The following is a 19,431-nucleotide window of genomic DNA, read 5'->3' as shown; positions in this document are numbered from 1 at the left end:
GTGAATTAAATTCCACACTCAAATCCACTGCATAATCTAACCACCTATATTTAACTGGCTATTATATTACTACTTTCTTTTCAACTATTGCCCAAAATGTATAGTGACAAAATATTCATCCACAATATAAAGCTATTTCAGGGAAAAGGTTAGCAAGCATTTGAGATGCTCAGATTATCATATTAAAAATGGGGAATTCGGGAGCTTGAAAAACACAATGAGGTTATGCTTCAGCCTCTTCCTTCTGCAAAACTGGCTTCAAATCCTGAATTTGTTCATAAGTGAAAATAAATTCCGCGGCCTCACCCATGTCCACAGATAATGGAACAAGTAGGAGTCTCTGCTAAAAAGAGGTTCAGGATTAAGAAAAGTTACAAATCAGGTGTGCAGAACTGTGAGGGTAATATTGTACACCATCTACTTGTAGCATGTTCAGTTCCCTGCTATTAGTCATTATCTTCCAGAATTAGCATTCCAGACTATTGTCATTGCACTGTTTTATCATTAGTATTGCTAGCTTCCAGGAGCACTAGAGTGTGACCTACTTCCCTCATTCCCTCTAATATACAGTACTATCCTATCTTAAAAGCATTGACACTAGGCACTTCTCTCCTGCCATGCCAAACTAATATTCTAGAAAAATTAAAGGAGGAGAAAAAACTGCTTTGAAAAAAGTAAAAAAGATTTAGACAGCTCAGCAAATATTTATAGTAGATCACATTGGTTCACAGCCATACTTGAGAAAAACAGCTACACCCACTACACATCTACTTCCACATATAACAGAAAAGCCCAATATTTATTAGAACCACAGCTCATGACTCTCAGGATTCTGAATGCTACCTAATCCGCAAGGATCTATTCTTCCATTAACACTCACAAGAAGACACGACCTCCTTAATATTTATGCCAAGGAGTGAATTAGTTTTTGCCCAGCACCTCAAACAAATCTACATAAATCCTATGTATAGTATTCAAAATATAGTAATGAACTCTTTCAAGCTACTTTCCATTTCATCGGAACATTTAAACCTAAAGTTTTAGAATTAATGTTGTTCAGGGCATACTGTTCTACTATGCTACTGCATATCTATGCAGGTTCAACCAATGTGAATTGAAAATTAGCTAAAAGGCTGTAAAAGGAGAGGTTACTCATCCTGTGAAGTAACTAGTTTTTCAGGATGTGTGTCGCTATGGATGCCCCACTTGAGGTACACATGCACCCCATGTGCCTTTGATTGGACATCTTAGTTAATAGTGCCCATTCAGCTGCATACGCACTCTACTCCACCTCATGCTCTGCTCTGGCTATACAGAACTACACGGGCAAACCACCCTCAGTTTTTTCTCTATCACAGAGCTTCATAGCAGAGAACTCTTGTCAAACAGATAGTTAAGGATTAATGCCTCTTTTACCTGTAAAGGGTTAAGAAGCCCAGTAAACCTGGCTGACACCTGACCAGAGGACCAGTAAGGGGAAAAGATACTTTCAAATCTTGGTCGAGGGAAGTCTTTGTTTGTGCTCTTTGTTTTGGGGGTTGTTCACTCTTGGGACTAAGAGGGACCAGACGTCAATCCAGGCTCTCCAAAGCTTTCTAAACCAGTCTCTCATGTTTCAAAATTGTAAGTAACAGCCAGGCAAGGCAGATTAGTTTTATTTTTGTTTTCTCAACTTCTAAATGTCCTTATTTTGCTGAGAGGACTTTACCTCTGTTTGCTGTAACTTCGAACCTAAGGCCAGAGGGGGTTCCTCTGGGCTATATGAATTTAATTACCCTGTAAAGTATTTTCCATCCTGATTTTACAGAGATGATTTTTACCTTTCTTCTTTAATTAAAAGCTTCCTTTTTAAGAACCTGATTGATTTTTCCTTGTTTTAAGATCCAAGACGTTTGAATCTGTGTTCACCAGGAAATTGGTGAAGTCCCTCACGGCCACCCAGGGAGGGGAGAGTTTTGGGGGGACAGAAAGTACTCCAGACACTGACTTCTGGACGATGGCAGTGTACCAGATCTATGCTAGTAATTAAGCTTAGACGTGTCCATGCAGGTCCCCACATTTGTACCCTAAAGTTCAGAGTGGGGAAGGAACCTTGACAGCTCTGAAGCAAAGGGGAAGGTGATTGGGTACCGGAGCATCCATAGGGACACACATCTTGAAGAACCACAGTTACTGCACAGGCAAAATAACCTTTACTTTGAGTACTATTCCTATGGGTGCTCCACTTCACATAGGACTGAGCTGCACACTCTAAGGAGGTTGGGGGGGAAGGGGTTTCTGAGTTGGATAAAAGATCGAAGATAGTACAGAAGAGCCAGATACAGCATCAGAAGCTGAGTCATGAATTACTGCATAACGTTCAGAAAAGGGGTGCATGGAGGCCCCAAGTTGAAGCTCCACAGATCTCAGCAATGGAAACATTCTTAAGAAAGGCTACTGAAGCAAAAAGAGATCCACTGAATGGTTTAGTACTCTAGGAGGAGGCTTGAGACCATTAGACTGATAACAAAAAGATAATGCAACCTGAAATCCACCTAGAAAATCTTTGTTTGGAAACTGAATATCCATTAGATCTGTCCACAGAAGACACAAACAACCTGGAAGATTTTCTAAATGTCTTAGTCCTGTCCAAGTAAACAGCTAATGCCCACCAGAGTGTATGTATTACCATATCCTTATTATTCAGGTGTGGTTTGGGGGGAAAAACTACAAGAGGAATAGATTGGCTAATGTGGAAGTCAGACAACACCTTCAGTAAGAATTTAGGATGTGGTCACAATGTAACCTTGTCCCTGAAGAATAATGTGAAGGGGGGATTTGCCATCACAGTCCCTATCTCCCCCGGTCTTCAAAACATAAGTAATGGCTACCACGAAGCCATTTTCATAGATGTGTCAAGTAGAGAAGACGTCACCGTTGGCTCACAGGATCTCTCATAAGGCAGCTTTGTAGAAGTGGAGCATCAGTAGAAAAAGATGGTGATGCCATCAGTACTAGATGAATATCTAGAGAAGAAGCAGTCTCTGTCAAAGGGGTGTCAGGCATCTCTCACTGTGACATCTCATGAAAATTTAACTCCTGTGATACCGACCAAGGTGGCAGCCATGACTGTGGCAGAGGAAGTGGACAGTACTGCAAGGTTTATGTGCTCCAAGGTGTGTCTACTAGATGACACTCTGATCTTCCGCAGTGTTGCGAAGGTAGGTACTGAGAGCCTGGTTGACTCTATTGGTACTGACTTAGAAGAGGTAGTTGTCTTCTCCTTGTTGCCTCGATCCCCTGACAATGTTAATGAACTTCTGGAGCTAGAACCCTTACATTCTTTGGGGTTAGTGCTGCTTATGGTACCTGAGGACCTACAGCTTTGTGGGTACTGAGTCAGGAACTGGGGGGGAGGCGAGGGTAGAGGGGAGATATCAAAGTAATAGTCTCAATTTGCGACCAGGGTTTCTTTGAGGTAGATTCCCTGCCTGGGGAACCTGAGCTCTGCTCCCTAATGACTTTTTGAACGTATCTGAGTTTTCCTCTTAGACGCTCTATGGGAGAGTTGTGTGGAAATGGTTTAGGAGTTCTATTTACTCAGAGACGGATGTATGGCAGAGTGGGGGATGTCTCTATGGCTTGGGTGAGAAGACAAATGGAGGGAGCTCTTCATCATGAGGAAGTGAAATTTAATCTCCCAGTTCTTTCTGGTTCTTGATTTTAACGTTAGACAAAAATTACACTTTCCCCAAAAGTGAGACTCCCCAAAGCATGCAAATGGATGCACTGGGAGTGGTCCTGTAGATCACTGGGATAGACTCCTGGCATGAAAGGCAACATTTAAAATCGTGAGAGATGCACATACGCTTCCAGAAATCTGTCCTCACATGAGAAAAAACCTGAAAGGACAACGGTCCTTACTCCTTTTAACTACCACTACTACAACTAACTAAGCTAAGTGAAACTATATGGGGAGAGAAAATACAGTGAAGAAAAGCTCAACTCTGACACTGCTGAGGCTCCATCTCCAGCAAAATGGTTGAGAAGGAACTGAGGGCAGTTTGCTCACACAGCTGTATATACCTACAGTAAAGAGCAGACAGCTGAGCAGAGCATATGCGCAAGTTGAACAGGCACTGCTACCTAAAATCTCCAAATGCACAGGGCACACACACACACAAAATGGAGCACCCATAGTGACACTACCAGAAGAAAAACAAAAAGTAACAAATTAAAATTATCAGGCCAGGAAGATATAAACCCAGAGGGGTACCCTCAGGATCAGAGTTAGAACTGATTTAATCATCTGAAAGAGATATTAATCAGCATTCTAATGAACGCCGGAGTTGATATTAAAATGAAAGGAGATGGGAACCCCAACAAGGCCAGAGAAATTAGAAACATATAGAAAACAAAATGAGATTCAACTTAGAAAAATGTAAGCAATCTGGAAAAAAAATCTGAAAACAATGATGCACAAACAAAAGGAGAACTCTGGGAAGCAGTAATGCTGAAGAGAATTAAGGATGATAGTTAAAACAAAGTCAATATGACTTTGCAGTACAAATAGCTGCAAAAAGGCCAATGCATTTCTGGATTGCACAGGTAAGTGCATCAAGGGGAGGGTGATAGTGGTCCTTTTCTATGCAACTCTAGTTTGATAAGACATCAGTTCACTTCTGGGCAATACATTTTCAGAAAGATTCCAAAAAAAAGAGTAACTCAGGCAATCAGAACGCTAGAAAAATTGACTGATGAGGAAAGGTCTTAAGAGCTAAATATGTATACCTAGGAGACAAAAAATGGATATATTTAAAGACTGAATGCTAGTAAGTGGTGACATTATTTATGAAGATATAACTAGCAACTATAGTTATGAGTAATGGAATGAAAAGTAAAAATTTAGACTTCTATTGAGATGGAGGGAAGCTTCCTGACTACAGGGTCTTCTAAGAGAAGTACTGAATGCACCATTGCAAAGAAGTAGAATGGACAAAGCACTAGAAAACGTTTTAATCAGGAATAATCCTTCATTGCCAGGGAATGGTATGGGTGAGCTAAGTCTTTTATATCTCTAACTTTCATGATCCAGAAAAGGTAAAAGGATTAGTTATAAAGTGGTTAGATAAATGGTAGATATGGATTTTCTAACACATCTATATTACAATCTCCAAAATTATGTAACAGTTTTTTCCAAATATGTTTACCTTCATTTTCCCACTGTACTTCGGATCAGAAATTGTTTCAAAGGCTGCATCTTTGCTCAGCTGGACAAAATCTGGAAACTTAGAAAATACCTGGTTGCATACCCTTTTGATATGTTCTTCCTATAAAAAAAGGCAGAAAAATCTGATCATCACAAACAAGAAAAACGGAGTTCAATATGAGAGATAGTTTGGTCCAGCATTAATCTGTGACAGAGTGAAGCAGGCTAAAAGGACACATTCTTGATGACACTGGAATTTATAAAAGTGCTCAGTACAAAAGCACCTGAGAAGAATAAAAAAAAAATTGAGGTTTTAGCTTAAAGGATAAGAGGCTACATAGTTAAATATGGGAATTCTAGTAACTAGAGTCTGCCCAAAACACAAGATAGTCCTTTCTCCCATATTAAAGAAAATAAAAGTGCATTGCCTCACTTGGAAAAATACCAATGGTGGACTTTGGCATATATTAAAGAGACATTGCAAAATTTTCATTCCCTAAGGGAAAAGTTCCCACCCTCTCAAAATTATGAGGATCATTAATTTTCTGATCTCAAGTGCCACAACAGAAGATATGGCAGCAGACTGCCTCGCAAACCCTCCCTCCCCCTCCCACCCTTATTATTTGTTTCGTACAAACAAAGCTGGAGCTGGTCAAAACACAAATATCCTGTCCCAAAGAATTTACAGTCTAAAATACAGAGGGAAGATTAAGAAAGGTTTTTAAAATCAGTATTTATACTATAACCTCACTTCTTGCTGGCTTCAAAGAAGAGTTGATTCTTAAGGAACAATATCAGCAAGGAGAGGGTAAACAGACTGGGAGGTCAATTTCACTGGGCGGGGTGGGGGAAGCAATGGGCAGGAATGGGAGGAGATGACAATAAGGCATTAAGACTGATCCTGAGGCCTGGTATACACAATGTATTTAAACCGAATTTAGCAGCGTTAAACCGATTTAACCGTGCACCCGTCCACACAACGAGGCCCTTTATATCAATATAAAGGGCTGTTTAAATCGGTTTCTGTACTCCTCCCTGACGAAGGGTGTAGCGCTGAAATCGGTATTGCCATGTCATATTAGGGTTAGTGTGGCTACAAATCGACAGTATTGGCCTCCAGGTGGTATCCCACAGTGCACCATTGTGACCACTATGGAAAGCAATCTGAACTCAGATGCCCTGGCAAGGTAGACAGGAAAAGCCCCGTGAACTTTTGAATTTCATTTCCTGTTTGCCCAGCGTGGAGCTCCGATCAGCACGGGTGGCCACGCAGTCCCAATTCCAAAGAGAGCTCCAGCACGGACCGTACGGGAGATACTGGATCTGATCGCTGTATGGGGAGACAAATCTGTTCTATCAGAGCTCCGTTACAGAAGATGAAATGACTAAGCATTTGAAAAAATCTCCAGGCTATGATAGACAGAGGCCACAGCAGGGACTCAGCACAGTGCTGCGTGACAAGCGTAATGGAAAGCTAAAGAATCAAATGGACGCTCATGGAGGGAGGGAGGGGGGACTGAGAACTCCAGCTATCCCACAGTCCCCGCAGTCTCTGAAAAGCATTTGCATTCCTGGTTGAGCTCCCAATGCCTGAAGGGTCAAAAACATTGTCCGTGGTGGTTCAGGGTATATCTCGTCAATTTGCTCCCCCTCCCCCTCATGAAAGAAAAGGGCAAAAAATCATTTCTTGACATTTTTCAATGTCACTATATGCCTACTGCATCCTGCTGGTAGACGAGGTGCTGCAGCGCTGAACAGCAGCATCCACTCCCCTCCCCTTCCCGATGGCAGACAGTACAAAATGGTGGAAAACTGTCATCAGCCCGTGAGTGCTCCTGGCTGGCCTCGGTGAGGTTGGCTGGGGGCGCCTGGGTAAAAATGGAAATGACTCCCTGTCATTCCTGGCAGACAGTACAAAATGCTGGTTAACCGTCCTCATCATAGCAGCTGGAGCCTGAGCTCCATCAGCCCTCCCCCCGCTCCTTTCATGTCTAAAGAAAAGATTCTGTACTCCCTGGACTATCACAGCAGCTGGAGGCTGCCTCCCCCTCATTTTACCTAGCTAAAAAGTCACTGTTTCTTATTCCTGAATTCTTTATTATTTCATCACACAAATAAGGGGACACTGCCACGGTAGCCCAGGAGGGGTGTGGGAGGAGGGAAGCAACGGGTGGGGTTGCTGCAGAGGCACCTCTTTCTGCAGGATCTCTGGAGCTCTGACCTGGAGCAGCTGTGCTCTCTGGCTCTCTAGTAGACTTGCCCCATATTCTAGGCAGGACTGACTATTTTTAGACAAAACATAAAGAAGGGAACGACCCAGGGAGTCATTTCCATTTTTGTCCATGCGCCCCAGGCCGACCTCAGCGAGGCCAGCCAGGAGCATCCATGACAGCAGCAGACAGTACAAAATGATTGATAACTATCATCTCATCGCCAATTTACAATGGCAGACAGTGCAATAGGGATGGTAACCATCTCTGCTACCCTGCAAAGGCGAATGAATGCTGCTGTATAGCACTGAGGTACCGCCTCTGTCAGCAGCATCCAGTACACATACGGTGACAGTGATAATAGGCAAAACAAGCTCCATGGTTGCCATGCTATGGCATCTGCCAGGGCAATCCAGGGAAAAAGGGTGCAAAATGATTGTCTGCCGTTGCTTTCACGGAGGAAGGATTGAGTGACGACGTTTACTCAGAATCACCTGCGACACTGTTTTTGCACCACCATGCATTGGGATCTCAATCCAGAATTCCAATGGGCGGGGGAGACTGTGGGAACTATGGGATAGCTACGGGATAGCTACCCACGGTGCAACGCTCCAGAAATCGACGATAGCCTCGGTACATGGAAGCACACCACCGAATTAATGTGCTTAGTGTGACTGCGTGCACTCGACTTTATACAATCTGTTTTACAAAACCGGTTTATGTAAAATAGGAATCATCCTGTAGTGTAGACATACCCTGAGATACTGAGTTCAATGGGAGTGTGGGTGCTAGGTACCTTGCAGGTCCAGGCTCAAAAACAGTGACTGATGGAACTAGAGCCCACGTTTCCTACTATCTTAGATTTTCCGGTTTGCTTACTGGCTCTCATTGTCAATATTTTAAATTAATCTTTTGTGTACAGATGTAATCAGACAGGTATAGACTTGCACACATACAGTAAATAATCATGGGAAATGAATTCACCATTAAATAATACTGCAATTCTAGCCTACTATATACCAGTAACTATTTCAAGCACTGCAGCATACAGTAATTTCCAAATCATTTGAACCCTTAATTTTTTGTCATAACAAAAGGAACACTATTCTTCCAAAGCATGTCCAACAGAAACGATATTTAAAGTGACATTTAAGCACTTACTATGGTGATAAGTATAAGTATAAAGTCCTGGACTGCAAGGTGTAACTCTTTTCAAAGAGGGATTGCCTTTTTGAGGAAGCAAATTGCCAGATTAAGCCAGGAATTCTGCACTTTTATCCCCGAGGCCTCTAAATGAAGGTGATAACATCCCTTTCTCTTCTACTCATTTGCAAGCTTAGAGGTAAATTGCAACACTTCAAAAAAAAATTTCTATGCTGCCTCTGTCTTCACTTGAGGAAAGAAGTGAATTCCAAGAAAATTGCTCTATGCCAAAATCAGTTTAGATTCACAAATTCCCCCTTGCCATTCTAACAATTCAAGCTGACACTGTCTTCTCCTTGCCCTTACCTTTACCAAACTATTTCTTCTTGTGCTGTTTAAAGCAATTCAGCTCTCTCAAAAGAACATAATTCTTTTGGAAAGCAAATGCCCTAAAATATTTTCTATTTTTACAAAGAAGCCCACCCAGGAGAAATTCTTTTGATAAACAAAAAAGTTACAAGTAGTTGCTTCTGACATTATTTGAACACTAAAATGTCTACTTATCTCAATAATTACTGTTCCCCCATCACCACCAGAATTCAATGTTTTTTTTAAATTACTCATGATTAAACGAAAAATACTGCTACTGTTGAAAACTATTGAATAAGGGTTGATCCGGCACTATAAAAGTCAATGGCAGTTATGCCATCCAATTTTATGGGAACAGGATCAGACACCAAGCACTAACCAAAATACTTCAGTTTCAGCTAGCTAGACAAAGAGATGAGGGTAAATAAAGTTGAAAAGAAGTGGCCATTCACAATTATAGCTAGTTGCTACAATAAGACTTTTTCATTAAAAAGTTTCACCCTTTGTTTCAAGACTTTGCTCTTCAGGGAGACCCAAACCAACCTGATGTTTGCTGGTGTTCTCAGTCTGTAGTAGAGCAGTATGATTAGCAACCTTCCGAAGGATTGTCAGGTAACTGAAATACAGTGCCCTCATTGTTTCACCATGGGCATTTGTCTGTAGAAACAAAGAAAACAAAAAAAGCAATAATGCTTCCTAAAAGTACAAACAACCTAGAAAAATGTAAATATCCAAAAATTATAGATATTCTAACCATATTTATTGGCAACTGGCAGAATCAAGGTTCCAGAACTCTAAGAGAACTACCATTTTCAGCAGAGAGAGTATTTGCGATTTCTATGTATTTTTTAAAACCTCTTCTACACAGAAGGAACCTTATTCATTTTATTAAAAATGCAGCACGACAGAGAATACCTACAATTTTCCTGCATTTTGTAACAAAAAGTACTAACGGAAAGATTTCTTTGGAGCTGACGCCAGGCATAGGCAAGCTAAGCAATTGCTTAGGGCCCTGAGCAGCTCAAGGGGGCCCCCTATTAATTATTGGTATGGGTTGTGGGGGAGGAGGGGACGGGGTTCCAAAAATATTCCTGCTAGCACCGCCTCTGCTTCAAAACAACAATGTTGTTTATATTTGTTCTTACATATTACAGAACATGTAATTTACAGAAAGCTAGGGTGACCAAGAGGCCATGTAATATGTCATATGAAAAACAGAAATGTTACAATCAATTTAAATTCAAATTTAAACCACAGCTGTTTTAATGGCATCTTACTCAACAACAGCTAATTATTTTCTTTCTGAAAAGAAACTCAGCAATATTTTACCAACATAAAAATAAAAATAATTAAAATGACTTGAAATATTTATGCAAGGTTTTCTACTGCATCAGCAATGACATCAGATAATTGTATTTTCTGGTTATGGCTGATCGACTTTAAAAATGTAAACATGCCAAAAATAACAGTCCGTGCATATCATTGAAGTCATTAGCTGACAAATATTAAAAATGATAGCTTTAGCAATTGCACTCCATTTCCAATATTATTCTTAAATGCATACCATAACATTTTAACTAGTGCCCAATCATGTTTCCCCCTTCTCTCTCTCAAATTGCTAGATTTCATGGGTAACTTCAGGAATTTACTCGATAGCAATCTACTGTACACTTAAGCATCCAGGATGTGGCCAAGGGCTTCCAGTAATTTCAGGTGTCATTAGCGAACTGAATGAAATGGAGTGTCACTTTTCTCTACAAAACATCATGAGACATAGAAACATAGAAAGACCTAATGTTAAAATTAATGAAAAACCAGCAGCATACCTTCATGATGTGAAATGTATTAACAAATCAATCCAAAAGCTGCCTTACTGTAAAAAGCATTTCAACAAGAGATAAAATAGATAGGGTCATCACACTGAAGCAAAGCTGAAAAACATTTATAATGTACATGAGGAATAAATACACTACATAAAAGTGTGTCATTCGCCAGTATTATATGTTCATTTGACTATTATTGTAAAGTGTGTATTTGAATAATGATTTTCCATTACAGGACAACTTCCACAGAGTAATTACAAATGTGTGCTTATAATTTGAATCTATTGCTATAAGTCAGAGCTGGAAAAGCGCTAATAGGTCATTCAGTCCTTCTCCCTGACCCATGCAGGTTGTTCTCTACTGTAATCTTTTCTAATGTTTTACCACAGCTCTAAGAAGGCTATTCCACAACCTAATACAGCTCAAGTAAGGAAGTTATTCTTGATATCCAATCTAAATTTTTCCATTCTTAAAATTTGATTGGTTGAGAGAAGCTGTCCATAATGCTCTCAACCCAGACTGTAATAGCTCTTAAAATATGGGTGTCAAGAGCAGAGTAAACTGAGTGACTTGGAGACAAAGATATGCCTAGACAATAAAGGGTGAGGGGGAACATGGAAGAAAACGTGAGAGACTTCAGTAAGTTAAAAGTAACAGGGAAGTTGACAAAACAACAGAGTATTTAATGTAATGATATAATACATGGTAATTTAGAGAAAATGCATTGCTTAAATTGGAGAAGTAAAGACTGGTAAGAATACCAACCAGCCAAAAAGAGTGTAGTTTATTATTTTGAGAATCATAAAAAAGAATACATTCAAAAGCAGAGAAAAGACTACAAGAAGTCTTCAGTAACTGCTACTTCAGGGAACAGCAAGACCAGTGGAGCTTGAGGCAACTTCCATCACAGCACTTCCATCAATAGTTTACAGATGACCTGTGTCTCAATCAGTTTGGTTTATTTTGTCTAGGTTTTTAAGTTAACAAGCAGCCTGAAGTTATATGATTTTATTTCAAATGTAACCACAGAATAAGCAGCATCACCACTCCCAGGACGTTTTAAGGGGCAAGGTTATGGGTTTGCTGAAGTAACCATCCAGGATGCAGTTCTTGAGTTTAAACTGACAGAACAAATTCTTATCAAAGCCTCCTTCTGAATATCTTCTCCTTGCACGCGAAGTGCAATGGATGTACTGAGTGGAAGATCACAAGAGGTCCGTGGGTACAGTTAAGTGTGAGTTAATTTGAAATTATGCAGTTAAGTTAAACTATAACTAACTTTATAAGTTTCTTCCCCATGACCTCCAACTAACTGACACTATATTTATATTTATAACTGGAGCTTAATGGCATTTTTTCCTGAAGTTCAGTATTTTAATAGTTTTCCTGTATGTAATGTATATTTTCCTTGGTTTGTTCTTTAAATTGATTTCCCTATTTTTCAAAACAAATTTTTATTGTTTAATAAATTTTGTGGCCAGTGTATTTATATACATTTATCTTTTGTTCCACTTCCCCTTGCGAACTGTTACATACAGATTACGACAGCCCCTTCTTAGCAGAAATAATCATTTGTGAATAGTGACTACCGCTATCGCTTATCCTAATTAGAGACGGAGAATGTGAGAATCTCAGCCACTAACGTGTCATAACTATCAGCAAATATTGGCTATTTAATGGCAATGACCAAGTAACGTACCAACCTTTCATCCCTCACCTTGGATTATTAATCCAATATAAAAAGAGATCAAAGAATTTCTATTCTGCCCTCAACTGCTACAAAAGTTGTGTGAGCAAAGGAGAGAGACAGCCTATGCATCTAGGGGAATAGTGGTTTTGGGGACAGAGAGTAATAGTGGTTTTGGGGAATGCTCCACTCTGCAACTCCTCTTTTGGTGATCTATTAGGAACAAGACCTGCAAAATAGATAGGGACATTCATTCTCTGAAGCATGCTTCTTCACATTGTCCAAATCAGCAGGTAGAGCGATGCAAGGTTACTGCACTCTCGAAATCTAAACGGTGAAAATACTTACTTTGTAACAACAATTCTTCCTTTTACGGCCACTGCTGCAACTACAGGGCTGCCGTGCTCGCAGTACTAAGGTCACATCTTCTGTTGCCAAAACAGCCTGATATACTTGTTTCTGGAACTCTGTCAGGGAACAGTATACCATCTGCCAAGATAGAACCCCAAAATACAATCGTATGCAGCATACAGGAAAAACCAATAAAGACCACAATAAAAATATAAAACAAAAATGTTAAAATACTAAAATTACAGAAAATGGAAAATAAACTAGTAGAAGTAGTAAAAGGGCATTTTTCTGCTCCCAGTAAAGAACTGGAGGCTCATGTGCTGGAGAAAAAAAGTGTGAAAATATGGTCAACAGGTAATTGTGGTAATTTTAATACTTTTTTTTAAAAAAAACAATTCTATTAGCAGTATTGAAGTCAAACTATATCAATCATTCTGCAGCTTTACTTCCACTACATTTTCTTTAGATTTGGGGGGGGGGGGGGGGAGGGGAGTGAAAGTTTAAAAGACCTAGCCCTAAAGGTTCTCACCCACTTAGTCAGAATGGTTTATTTGCCTTTTCCTTTCGCTCCCCTTTGGCACTAACTATTGTAGAACACTTCTACAGTCAGGGAAGATAAAACACAGTCAAATCTAAGTGAGCCATTGATACTGAGAGTCACAGGAATGGGGAGGGGCGGATCTGTACAGTGGTGTGTCCAAAACTCTTATCCCTCCTCCCAAAGACCATGGGTGGCATCTCCATGACATCTTTGGTCTTAACCAGCAGGAGACACAAAATCCCAAGATCACTTCTGAACCTAGGCCACCCACATAGCAACAGCACCATGCTGTGCTATAATAATACAACAGTAACTTGAACATATACTCACATTAACAAGAGAATGAAAAGAAATAAAACCTGCTAGATTTAGAAAAGCATCTGACTGACATTTGTGTTAATCTTTCCTTTAGAAGACACGGTTTGGATGACATTATTACAAGCACTGTATGAAGGGCAAAACAAAAACCTAGAAAAACAGCTGCATGCTAATGTGTTTAATGTATTAAACGTATTTGTGCTTGCCGGCTGGATAAATTCTCATATTCATCATAACATCCTAGTCATTATGATTTTAAAAAGTACGAATTCTTAAATTATGTTTATACCAGCACTAAAGAAACAGCCACAATTAGTCACAATTAACTTTAAAAAAAAAACAAAAAACCATTTTCAAGTATTCTATTAAAATGAATACCAAAAAAGGGGAGAACTGAGAGTTATTGGCTTTTAACAAGTCTTTATTTATTTATTTATCAGACTTCACATCCTGTACAGGCTTTCAAGAGATCAAGGCTGCACACAGAAATGTGTAGCTGATATTGGACACATAATTACAACTGTGCATATAAATTAAGCATCTGGACGCGTTAATGGCCAATCAAATGCCCTGCTGGGCATTTCCATGCTCAAATAGCTCAATCTGAACATGCAGTCACAGTAATTATGTGAACAAATTAAGTATGCTATTGCATGTGCATTTTTGCTCACTGCCCTCGACCTCTGAACTCTTGAAAAATCTGATCACAGAACCATGAACTACTAGATACACTATACAAAACAACACTATGATATATATGATAGCAACCAAAATATGATATATTTATTAGTATTTTGTAAAAATAGTCAGTCACTCTTACTCTGTCTTCCTTCTTTGGCAACTGATCATTAATAAAAGCTTTAGTACGTCTCAGGAACCAGCCAGACATTTTTCTTGCTAGCTTCTGCATGGCCTTTCGACCTGTTGCTAGTTCTCTCTTAGTTGCGGTGTGCCTCTGGCCATGCTCCACTGGATCAGAAAATTCCTTCTTGAAATGTGTTCTGCTACCCAAAAGTCCAGGTATAGCCCTAAAAGAAATAACAGAACAGCAGTCATTTGCTGAACACCAATGCAGAATATCCTGCATATGAAATATTCCTAACACTGACAGATCTTAAATCGATCATCAGCAGTAAAATGAATAAATACGATTCCTATATATAATAGAAATGTATCATTCTACTTCCAGACTTTCAGCCTTTCCAAGTACTCACTGTCAGCCTAAGTTTAGGCACCTAAATCCCTATACAGGCTCTTCAGTAATAATGACTCAGTCTTCAAAGGAGCTCAGCATCTGCAGGTCCCATGGATGCTGACAGGCATTATCAATCAGGTCACTATTATTTAGGAGCTTATTTAAGGATTTAGGTGCCTAAAGTTTAGGCACCCAGATTTGAAAATGTTGACTTTGATTCTTTCTTATTTAATTCCATCCGGTCATACAGATATCAAATAGTTTAATGAATCTGAATCTAAAGAAAACAACAGGAATTCTTAAACTCATTAGGCATTTGCTAAGCAATACTCCCTGTTGGGTAATCCATTCTAACACCATCTCAATGTTCTAGTTGCTTGGATTTTAGATTAAGCTTTGGTACTAACTCATCCCCTTCCTGACATTTCACCTCAGCCAACAATTGCTCAATATTTGAGATTTTTAATATTGTAACTAATAAAAGATTACTTTGTTTGCACTTTCCATTCCCTCAGCTGGGGTCTTTTTTCCTCTTTTGGGCAGGGACTGTCCCTTCCTATATATTTGCACAACACCTAGCACATTGTGGGCACTACTGAAATGAATATATAATTAATCATCATGAGGACACACAACATTCTTAGGTACATGAATGTGAATTGTACACTTTAAACAAAGCAGGAATAGAATGCTTGAGACTAGGAGCTAAATAATTATTCTTATCCTGTTATGTGTGGGGTGGATTGCGGGCACCATAGGCCGGGGAGGGAGGGAGAGAGAGAGAGAGAGAGAGAGAAGGAAGTTAGGAGGGGTAACAGTAAGAGAAAAGAACTCCTCCCCTGCTTACCAGTACCCAAGAGTGTGAGGGGATAAGGAGGACCAGATACAAGCTATCTAAGATTAATGTAAAAGATGGGTTATTCCAATAGTTTGGGGCAGTGCTCTGGTGGGAAACCACATGTACTTCCAGCAGACACAAGGCAAAAGTGTGATGGGATTCCCACTATGGCCCTGTTTCTGGACATTGCTGAGCCCCATACCCTCACCACCCTGTCACTTCTCTGGATAAGTCTCAATTAAAAAATTAACTTCTTACTTACCAGTCCATGACACACCATAGTTCTTTCATGTTGTTCTGAAGAATGGTTCCAGTAAGACCTATACGAACACTGCATTTTAAAGCCTTCATAGTTTGGGTTATTTGAGCCTTTGGATTCTTGATTCTGTGTGCTTCATCTACAATGACAGCTGACCATTCTAGGCTGTGGATCAAGAGAAAATATAGTTTCATGTAGGTGTCACTTGCATTATCTCACAAACATGTACATAGAATTGGCTGTGCTTCCTCACAATTGTTGACTAAAAACAAGTGACTTAAAAGAAATGCCATCAACTTAAAAAAAAAATTCAAAGACAAGTCCAAATGTAACAAGTAACATGTAATATTACTGTAACTGAAAAAACATATTACCTATTTTTTCAGTTAACTTTATGCATTTTACATCCTGTCATGTGTACTCAGTTTCACTATAGTCAATTTGTTCAGATCCTTCACAGATAAATGCAAGATAAATGTTTCAGGAGACAGAAAAATTTGATTTTACCATCACATACAATGGGACTTAGGTGTAGAGATTTTTAAATTTCTCTTGAAAAAAAATCCTCAGTTTTCAAGATGGCAGTGTCCCTTAAACTGTAGTTTAAGAGGCATCTGGCTCCCTTTCTTGAGCATTAAATCAACTGTGCAATGAAAAAGAAGCATAAGAGAATTATACCAATCAAGTTTTTTAAGCTTGCACGAGGAGAATTTGATTACGTTCATCTATCTGTTATTCACATTTAGTTTATTTTTACTTTCCTACAACTAGAAATTAGGCTGGTTCCAACCCGGCAGCTAGCTGAGCCACCCACTATAGCTAGGGCTGAACCAAACTCATGGTTATGAAAATCACGTGTTCGACTGTGAAATCCAGTCTCCCCCTGTGAAATCTGGTCTTTTGTTTGTTTTTATCTTATACTGTACAGATTTCACGGGAGAGACCAGCATTTCTTAAACTGAGGGTCCTGCACCAAAAGGGTATTGCAGGGGGGTCAAGGTTATTTTAGAGGGGGTTGTGGTATTGCCACCCTTTTTTCTGTGCTGCCTTCAGAGCTGCGCAGTCAGAGAGTAGCAGCTGTTGGCCGGGCGCCTAGCTGCAGCAGTGCAGAAGTAAGGGTGGCAATACCATACCAATGCCCCCTTACTTCTGTGCTGCTGCTGGCGGCAGCTCTGCCTTCAGACATGAGCTCCTGGCCGGCAGCCTCTGCTTTCCAGCCCTGAAGGCAGCAGCACAGCCAGCGGTAGCGAAGAAGTAAAAGGTAGCAGTAACTCTCCTCCCCTTTAACACACACAATTCCTTTTTGGGTCAGGACCCCTACAATTATAATGAAGTTTCAGATTTAAATAGCTAAAATCAAGATTTTAAAAACAACATCATATGTCCGTGAAATTGACCAAAATGGACCATGAATTTGGTAAGGCTCTAACTATAGCATTGCTTTCATAGGCTACTGCCTTTCCTATGATTAGACTTATCTTTTCAAAAATTAAATTTAGCACATTGACAAGGCTTTGTGGCCAAAAATATGAACTATTGCCAGTCATGCTATACTAATTCTGTGAAAGAGAAAGACTGTCTGTCTCCAGGGTTATGCATCCAGCAGCTTTTAATACCACTAATTCCACTTTTTAAAGATTTTTTTAAAAGTTAAATTAACAATTATAAAAAGGTAGCAGACTGAGAATCCTGTTTACTGAAATCTTCCATTTTCCCCACGTAACAGGTACAGCATGGGTAGCAGCAGTACGGAGAACATCCTTATCAGTGAGTTTGAAATATGACTTGAAGGGATCAACTTCTAGGGATGACAGGATTGTTCATTCTCTTACGTTAGATAAATGTGTATCAGGGATGGTCTAGACAGTATCTGGTCCTGCCATGAGGGCAGGGGACTGGACTCGATGACCTCTCAAGGTCCCTTCCAGCCCTAGAATCCTAGAAGCAGACATATTTTAAACTATCACGTTTCTCCCCCCACACACACTCAGTTTTAAAAATGCCCTATTTTAGATTAATTTATTTTTAAGATTGAACCTTCATTCAGTACTACTGAAATACTCTGAATCAAGTAGCCCATGTCAGGCTCCTGCATTTCAAAAATCTACTGTAAGAAAAGTCAGATCCTCTCAAGAGAACACAAGAGATAAAACAATGGCTAGATGCAAAGTAGGAACAGGAACAGGCATATTTGAAAGTAACCAAGTAATTTCAACTAATCATTCCTTATGCTCATGCACAAAGAGATTTGAGTATAGGGATTACTTCTCCCTCTCACACAGATTCTCACATCTCTACTGCAAACCACAGTATTTTTAAACAAGACTAGATTAACAGAGATAGTTATAGGAATCTCTTCAGCTATGATTCAATCTAAATTGTTATCAAGTCCTGAAGGTGAACCCAGCTGTTTAAACTACAAGATCATGTCAAGCTGTCAGCAAGTTTGTAGTGTGAGTTCTCTAGTATTTAAACAGTCATTGCTGACTTGCTCGAATGATTGTATTCAAGGTCATGAACTATAGCAGAGACAAATTGGAAAGCAGGAAGACCTCAAACTCTATAAAGTCTTTTGGGGTATTAAGAAACAAATATTACAATATCTCTCTTACTTAAAAGTTTCCTGAATTGAAGGACCAACACAACCTGGCAAAAAGCACTGCACTGTGTCAACTATTTGCACACCAGAAGTCCATCTACTGTGAGGACTTGTTGGGGGGTGAGGGCGCTATGGAGAGTTCTATGCTAAACTGCATTGAAAGACAGCTAAATAAATAAATACTGAATCATTTTCTATCATTACTTTTCCATGTTGCCATAAAAATATTATATTATCATGAATGGGCGTGAAGCTGTCTGTGGGGCCACAGATGAGAGTAGGTTGTCTATGAGATGATTAAGCATGGTCCACTAACAGTGGATACTCTGTCATGCAACAGGGATATGTAACCTAGATGCATATTGAACTACCAGTGATGACCCAAAGCTTTGCCATTCAAGTTTATAGCAAGTATGGGGGTGGGAGAGTATGTGCACTGCGCTGGGAAATCTTGTGTTGATTTGTGCAAGTGGTGAATGCTGCGGTGAGGAGCTATCTGCGTTTGGGGTTATTGCGTGTTCTGAGAGATTTGTGCTGAGTTGTGTCTAGAGTGTGCATACTGGGAGACTGTGTTGAGCTGTATGGGTGGTGAATGACAGCTAGTTGAGTTCATTTGTGTGAGGATATTATGTTTGGATTTTTTCCGTTGTGCAATTTGTAAAGTCAAAAGGTCTGAGAACTTAAAAATACATGTTCCCCAAAGTTTGTGGCCACCACCTCTTTGTTACTCCACACAGCTGTCACTCCCACCTCCTCTGATTAACTGTCACATTCCAACCACCACAGAACCTTTGGATTCCAACATTCCATCTGGTTCTCACAGGGAATGAGTGAGATTGGAGGAAATGTGTGTGTAGTACTGGGAGATTTGTGTGATGATGGGAGCTTTGTGCAGGTGACAAGTGAGGGA

General features: G+C 39.8%; 1 protein-coding gene across 10 annotated transcripts in view; it reads right to left on the bottom strand.

Annotated features, from left to right (window-relative positions):
- ERCC6L2 (ERCC excision repair 6 like 2) overlaps window positions 1–19,431 on the bottom strand; it is a 108,446-nt gene that overhangs the window by 69,092 nt on the left and 19,923 nt on the right. For all 10 annotated transcript variants that reach the window (XM_030565672.1, XM_030565670.1, XM_030565671.1 and 7 more), the window contains 5 exons: window positions 15,926–16,087; window positions 14,451–14,658; window positions 12,769–12,909; window positions 9,454–9,567; window positions 5,190–5,309 (listed from right to left, as the gene is read on the bottom strand). In XM_030565672.1, the coding sequence (XP_030421532.1) occupies window positions 5,190–5,309; window positions 9,454–9,567; window positions 12,769–12,909; window positions 14,451–14,658; window positions 15,926–16,087 (745 nt within the window). The remainder of the gene's footprint in view (window positions 1–5,189; window positions 5,310–9,453; window positions 9,568–12,768; window positions 12,910–14,450; window positions 14,659–15,925; window positions 16,088–19,431) is intronic.

This window comes from Gopherus evgoodei, chromosome 6 (assembly GCF_007399415.2).
Source record: "Gopherus evgoodei ecotype Sinaloan lineage chromosome 6, rGopEvg1_v1.p, whole genome shotgun sequence".
Taxonomy (NCBI): Eukaryota; Metazoa; Chordata; order Testudines; family Testudinidae; genus Gopherus; species Gopherus evgoodei.
Note: the sequence above shows the minus strand (reverse complement) of the source record. Positions and strands in the feature narration are given on the sequence as shown.